The 7512-nt window shown below is 45.5% G+C and overlaps 2 protein-coding genes across 4 annotated transcripts in view; both read right to left on the bottom strand.

Annotated features, from left to right (window-relative positions):
* ggh (gamma-glutamyl hydrolase (conjugase, folylpolygammaglutamyl hydrolase)) lies at positions 1-3208 on the bottom strand (the record flags this gene model as incomplete). The annotated part of the gene is given in 9 exon segments (XM_024280483.2): positions 1-86; positions 153-287; positions 355-445; positions 520-626; positions 1574-1712; positions 1784-1868; positions 2729-2779; positions 2854-2953; positions 3054-3208. Coding segments are annotated over 9 exon segments (945 nt in total), but the record flags the coding sequence as incomplete, so codon positions are not given.
* Positions 3209-4796: 1588 nt separating this feature from the next.
* LOC112151512 (collagen alpha-1(XVIII) chain) overlaps positions 4797-7512 on the bottom strand; it is a 42395-nt gene continuing 39679 nt past the window's right edge. For all 3 annotated transcript variants that reach the window (XM_024280481.2, XM_036217474.1, XM_036217475.1), the window contains 5 exons: positions 6495-6542; positions 6345-6407; positions 6073-6270; positions 5887-6002; positions 4797-5813 (listed from right to left, as the gene is read on the bottom strand). In XM_024280481.2, the coding sequence (XP_024136249.1) occupies positions 5612-5813; positions 5887-6002; positions 6073-6270; positions 6345-6407; positions 6495-6542 (627 nt within the window). In that variant the 3' untranslated portion in view covers positions 4797-5611. The remainder of the gene's footprint in view (positions 5814-5886; positions 6003-6072; positions 6271-6344; positions 6408-6494; positions 6543-7512) is intronic.

Genomic DNA, 7512 nt, shown 5'->3' on the forward strand with positions numbered 1-7512 from the left:
GGCTCCGGTGTAAACAGGGTTGTAGTTGTAGATCAGAGCTTTATCCTCTTCCTCCTTGGATTCAAATCTGTGGAAGCTCTTCCTCGCTGCAGGAAAACACGAACCTGAGTTCCAGTTCCAGCGTGATGATGTTTGCAGCTCATCAGCCTCACCTTCACTGACGAAGAACTCCGCCATGTAGAAGGTCGTCTTGACAGCAGACGGAGAATGAGGGATGAAGGACCTCGTCCACTCGAAGGCGTTCTTCTCTGGATGCCACTGCGTCCCGTAAACCGGATAGCGGTACGCTGCTCAGGAACAGAGATGCTTCAGACCGGCGCTCAGCAGCATGAAGGTGATGTTCTGTCATCGTACCTTCAAAGGTGGACACAAACTCTGTGGTTCCGTCTGTGTTTGTGGACAGAACTCTGTAGAAGTTCTTCAGAGATTCATCCGCGTAGAACGTCTGGAAAAGATGAAAACGGTTTTACTGGTCCGTCTGAAATGCCCCCCCACCCCCGGATTGGTCGAGGGACGAACCGTCGTCGCCAGACTGAACTGGTGGGCGTTCACCGTGAGAGGCTCGGAGGCCAGAGCCGCCATCAGCTCGGCGGGGAAGGCGGAGAACATGCGGCTGCGCTTGGCGTCTGGAAAGGACAGTTACACAGTCAGGCAGCTCCTCTAGAGCGCCATCTAGGACAGGGGCAGAATGAGGCCACGCCCACACCGCCATCTAGGACAGGGGCAGAATGAGGCCACGCCCACACCACCATCGACGACAGAAGCAGAATGAGGCCACGCCCACACCGCCATCTAGGAAAGGGGCAGAATGAGGACACGCCCACACCACCATCTAGGACAGGGGCTTCTGTCGTTGATGGCGGTGTGGGCGTGGCCTCATTCTGCCCCTGTCCTAGATGGCGGTGAATTAAACTGTGAAAGAAAAATTCTGGAGAACGATTCACCAGATTTAAACCTCTTCTGACTGTAGGTCTGCTAGTACTGGTTTGAACATCAAAAAGAAGAAGTCCCTCCCTGCTTGTGCAGTGTGAACAGCGCGTGCTGAAAGGTGTTGCTCATTCAGAGAGTTGCTGAACATGTGTGACGTGAACGGAGCTTTAGAGATGAAGAGGTTCTGGTCAGCATCACTCGTGTCCCAGTTTTCCCTCTAACACTGTTTCTAAAGACACAGTCAGATCTGCTCTGATCCAAAGCCATCCAGAACCAGAGAAACTGGGACATTTGGGTCGACTCTAAAGACATGAATGTGGATGAACAGATGTGAACCTGAGGAGCTGCTGTCTGTCAGCAGATTTCTATTGTTCTGATGATGTTCTGAGGAGCAGAATCCGTCTGATCACATCTACGGTCAGGCTGAAGCTGCTGCCTTCATGTGGACCAGCATCAACCATGCGGACCGACCCGGATCAGTTCTACACCTTTAACTGGAATAAGAACGTCTGAAGCTCTGACCTCAGCTTCCTTCCTTCAGTTCCTGGTTTGGAGGAAGAGGAACCAAAAGTGAAGCTGAGCTCAAAAAGCAGAACTGAACCCCTTGCTGGGCTTCATCAGAACTTGGTCTACACCTCGTTACCTTCAGTGAAGTTCAGAGGCAGCGCGGCGGCGCTGGTGTTGGTGTGCGACAGCAGCATCTTCCCGCTGGTCAGGAACGTCAGCTCCTCAAAGCCCAGGCAGGTGCCCCACACGGGGAAGAAGTCGCCGTTCTTGTTGGCCTGACAGGAAGTGAGACGTTTACCCCAACGCAGACCACATGACCACGTCACCGCCATCGCCGCTCGCTCACCGTCAGAGCCAGCTGGTAGAAGATCTCTGCAGCGCGCTCGTACCCAGAAGACGTGATGTTAACACCTCCGCCTGGAAACAGGATCCTGTGGATGAAGACACACCTTTACTGTGGGGAACATCACAGTTCAGAACATTGATGGAGCAAAAAAGTATTCAGTCAGCCACCAATACTGCAGGTTAGGCTGCAGAACCAGGACGAAGGAATGAATGGAACCATGTATGGTCAGATATTAAAACCTCCTTCCATCAGCACTGAAGATGAAACATGGAGGGGTCTGTCACCATGACAACCATCCCAAACACACTGCCGGGTAACCAAGGAGTGGCTTCAGAAGAAGCATTTCAAGGTCCTGGAGTGGCCTAGCCAGTCTCCAGATCTCAACCCCAAAACATCACTGCTCTAGAGGAGATCTGATGGAGGAATGGACCAAAACATCACTGCTCTGGAAGAGATCTACATGGAGGAATGGACCAAAACATCTCTGCTCTAGAGGAGATCTGATGGAGGAATGGACCAAAACATCTCCGCTCTAGAGGAGATCTGCAGGAGGAATGGACCAAAACATCACTGCTCTAGAGGAGATCTGATGGAGGAATGGACCAAAACATCTCCGCTCTAGAGGAGATCTGCAGGAGGAATGGACCAACAGTTTGAGAAAACATCTGACTACTTCCATTGCCAACAAATGGTTGATAAAGTATTGAGATGAACTTGTGATTGACCAAAGACTTATTTCCACCATAATTTACGAATAAATTCTTTAAAACTTTCCTGGATGTTTTTCTCCTATTGTCTGATAGTTGAGGTATATCTATGATGACAGTAACAGGCTTCTCTCATATTCTTTAGTAGAACTCATAGAATTGTTGTCTGACTGAATACTTTTAGACCCTCTGTATGTGGACGTTCAGAAACTCTCCGATGTTCTAGAATCTGCTTCACCCGTTAATAGAGAGGAAGAGCTTCTTGTAGTCCTCCGGGGTCTGGTTGATCCTGCGGGGGGAGAGCAGAGGTCACGGCGGATCTTCCGGTTCTGCCCGGTAATCTGTACGCGGACAAACACTCACAGAACCGGAACCACGCGGGCTCCGGCGGACTCCAGGAACTTGACATAGGAGGCGGCTATGTACGAGCTTCCGTTTGAGACCAGCTCCTGAGAGAGGACCCCTGCAGGACCGGGACGCGAGGAGCTCCATCATGACTCGACATTTCCGAGCGGAAGACCGTTTACGGTTCCGAGAGAAAATAAAAGTCCGTAAAAACTCACCGATTATCGGCCGGTCGTTCCTGTCCGCCGCCCAGCAGGGAAAATGGAGATTAGACCAGATTACGAGCAGAAACAGAACTTTTCCCGTCACGAAACGGAGCGCAGGACTCCCGGGAGTCGCCATTCTCATGCTAGCATTGAACTTCCGCATTTTCTTCAAAATAAGAGTCTCACTTTCACTTTCACTTTACTTTCAACAAAATATGGACAGATTAACACAATAATAAAAGAATTGATAAATAACTAACTTGCCCAACACATATACATGTAAACTAGACAATTCAAAGTGTTTTACATAAAACATTAAAATAAACTATCAAAAGAAATAGTAAAGATGTGATCATTTAAATAAAATAAAGTAAAATATTTTAATTTAAAACATGAATAGATAAACAGTGCAGATGTAAACATTTGACATGCAGCTGAGAACAGGTGAGTCTTTAACCTGGATTTAAATTCAGTACTGGCCCAGTGAGACCCACCCAGTTTTCCAGTCGTCTCAGTAGTATTGCGTGGTCGACTGTATCAAACGCAGCACTGAGATCCAGTAAAACTAGCACTGACATATTTCCACTGTCTGTATTCAAACGTATGTCATTAGTCACTTTGGTCAGAGCCGTTTCAGTGCTGTGGTTCTGTCTGGTGCCACTGACACAGGGGGTTTTGTCAACCTGTCGACTATATTAAATAAGGCCCGAGCATTATGGGAGTTTTTGGTAATAATTTCAGAAAAATAGGACTTCCTTGCATTGCTCAGTTGTAAATTATATAAGTGAAGTTTCTCTTTATAGATGTCATAATCTACCTGTAGTTTAGATTTTCTCCATCTGCGTTCAGATTTCCGACATTCTCTTTTTCCGTTCTTTACCAGAATGGAATTTCTCCATGGAGATTTTTTCCTACCAGAGATCACCTTCACCTTCCTAGGAGCAATACTATCCATGATATTTGACATGTTGGAATTAAAGTTATTAACAAGTTCATTGACTGAATCCCCTGAGAGAGAGGAGTCAGAGAGAAAATCTGATTGAACATCTCACTAGTATTTTCAGTTATATACCGTTTTGTGATCTCCTCCCTCAAAACATTTGTGTGTACTGGAATTGTGCTCTCACAGAAAACACAGCAGTGATCAGACAGACCTAAATCACATACAGTCACCTTAGAGATGTTCAGACCTTTGGTAATCAATAAATCAAGAATATTCCCTCTGTTGTGTGTGGGCTCTGTTACATGTTGAGTCAACCCGAAATTGTCCAGAGAGTTTTTCAGGTTTGATCTTTCATTTGTTTAACACTTTGGATACCATAAAGAAAAAACAAACATATAATATAATATAAATAGGATTTTCTGTTAGGAGGAGGAAAGGTTTCCAAATTAAACTATTATGACTTAAACTCACAGAAATGATGATTATCTGTGTAATCCTACATCTGAACATTAGCTCCTATGTTTTATAGGTCATTTAACTTTCAGCTACATCAATTTATAACCAGATACTAAATTATTATTATTATTATTATTTACACACAATTAAGGGAGCTGTCAAATCTTAAATGGCTGAGAATAAAACCCGAACATCTATGAAAAGAAAAGGATTTTATTCAACAAAGCACCAACATTTTTACAAAGACATGCTCTCACTTTTGGTCTCTTATTGTTTCTCTTTTACATTAATCTATTTTTGCTTCATTGATTAAAACCCAATTCTCCTTCTCAACTTTAATTTAGCCTCAAATTTTAAAAAAGTCAAAATTTTATTTAGAAAAAGGCAAAGTACAAAACTAAAGATCACAGCAGACAAAAAGTGAGAACAAACAACCATTTGACAAACAAATGATAATTTACATTCTTCAGTTGAACCATTTGATTTCACCTTATGTGCTGTGACGGCATAAATAAATCACTGACATTAAATTAAATAACCCTATAGAAGCTGGGAAGTCAGAGAGACAAAAACAGATGAAAACTACAGAAAAACTACGATGTGACAGAAGGAAATACGGTACAGTGCATTAAACAGGACTTTGGTTGAACTCTGCTCGTCTCACTTCATGCTGGAAACGTTTTCTTTAAGGTCATAAAAAACAGTAAGAAAAACATTAGAAAACTAGAATCTGGAAGCGTGAGGACATGTCAGAGACGTCCACATCTCTGCATCAGTCTGTCTTCTGTTTCAGTAAAATGCAAGAATAGTTTTACCCCTGAAAACATTGTTCTAGTGAAAATTAAGGTGCTTTTTGCAGAGTTTCATCACCACATTAATCTTTGGATGTTTTTAGCCAAACCAAATGAGTTTGTTTCACATTCCTAGATGTGCCTCCAGGTCGCTCTGCATTGATTTTAGTTTAGCGCAGCATCAACATCCCCTGGTATCACCTGGACAGAACATACCTGGAGTCGTCTGCAGGAGTAAGTAAGGCCTCATGAACAGGCTGACGGGAAACAACAGGAGGCGGGGCTTAAACATGACACACTGCAGCATGGGGGAGGAGCTGAACACGTCCTGATGTTCCTGTTTTGGGTCATCGTGGATGCAGAGGGGTGCAGGGAAAAGGTCAAAGGTTTTTGTGGGTCTCGATGCAGAGGACGATGAACTCGTTGGAACAGCTTCGCGTCTGTTGGCCCAGCAGCAGCCCGGAGGTCAGGCTGGACGACTGGCCGGTGACAGAGAGGTTGTCTGCTCGCCACGTCTCGCAGTGTTTGTCCACCATCCTGAGCCCCCGGCTGGTGGAGCCATGCCAGATGCTTTTCTTCGGCCTGACAGACGGAGAGGAACATGTTACAAGAGGACAAACGCAGACAAGAGCGCTGCAGAGCTACAGTCACACACCAGAAGGGGTCAGATAACACGTCCCGGCCATCAAAGGAGTAGATGGGTATCCTAGGACTGAACGAGCCTCCGTTCCCGCTGAAAATGGAGCGCCAGTTCCAGAACATCACGTCTCCCTGAAAAGACAGCGCTGAGTTAGACACATTCAGGAGGAGCGTCAGCTCGCTGAAGGAAACCGATCCAGACCCTGAGGTTGGTCACTGGCAGAGCTTCTCTGAAACCAGGGTAGACCACATGGACCAGGTCCTGCTTGTGGGAGGAGATGAAGGCGCGGTAGTGGGGAGCCAAACCCATGGCCTTTGCCTGCTCGTAGCACATGCGGTCAACCATGTCCAGGCCCATCATGTCGCCCGAGTGCGGCTGGTTCAAGGCCACCAGGGTCAGCTGGAGACGAGAGGACCCTCCGGTTAATGACCAGGATCCTTTTCCATGGAAACCTCCTTTGGACTCGAACTCACCCTCTCTGAACTGGAGCGGATTCTCTGCAGCATTTCTCCTCTCACTTGAAAAGCAGCTTGAGGCTGAAAACAGAAGTTAGGATTTGACTGGTGTCAACATGCTGGGCTCCATTTGTTTGTCCAAACTCTGACGTTTTGTGGGACAAATACCTCGTCCTGTGGAATAATGTTACTGGAGAGGTAGATCAGGCTTCCAAGCTGAAAGAAGAACCCAAAGAACACATAACACATATGGTCATTTTCCCCAACGTTTCTGAAACGTTTGTACCAACCAACAGCATCTTTACGTCTGGAAAGATTTCCTTTTTTAAGAACAGTTTGGGAACAGTTTCTACACAAAGGTAGTCAAACATTGTCATTCATTGTCACTGAAATAAACCATCATCCAGCTGCTGAAGCTGCAGGGCATTCCCAAACCATCACACTCCCACCACCGTGTTTGACTGCTGCTCTGATGGTTTTTTTTTTTTGTTCAAATCTGAATCAGTTTGACTCCAAATGTAACAGAAAGTTCCAGAAATGTCCTCCAATGGTTCATCAGATCATCCTGAAGTCTAGAGGATCATCCAGATGTTCCTCAGCATCTCTTCCTCCCTCGACTCTCCATGTTTGTCCAGAAGTTTCTGACTGTTGGATCATGACCTCTGACCTCCTTTACCATCTTCTTTTAGGAAAAATGTGCTGAATCTTTTCATGTACGATCCAAAGATGAAGTTCAAACGTGGCTGAATGAAGACATTTCTGAAGAGGACACCCACTCTGATGAAAACAGTTGTTACGTCCCCAACAGGCACACCTGCCTCAGGTCTAGTGGGAAATGTACAAAAGTGACTATAACATAAAAACTGGACACTAAGGGTAAAGGAGCAGTTTATTTAATAAACTAAAACAAAGAAAGAACAAAATGAAAGAAGTTGTGTGCTGGTCCAAACAAAGACAAACCAAAAGGAATTGGAAGAACTGCCGACTCAGCCATGTCGACCGTGGGAGTCAGCAGCTCCCAGCTGAGAGTCGTCTAACCAAAATCCAACTGTTCAAAAGAAACAAACAAAGTCTGCAAACCAAAACTACCAAGGTCCAACCTCAAACTAAAATAACAAAACCCAGCAGTATAACTGAGGACAAAATCAGCACAATTAAATCTGAACCTCAAATCCAGCTGCCGCCC

Source organism: Oryzias melastigma, linkage group LG20 (assembly GCF_002922805.2).
Source record: "Oryzias melastigma strain HK-1 linkage group LG20, ASM292280v2, whole genome shotgun sequence".
Taxonomy (NCBI): Eukaryota; Metazoa; Chordata; class Actinopteri; order Beloniformes; family Adrianichthyidae; genus Oryzias; species Oryzias melastigma.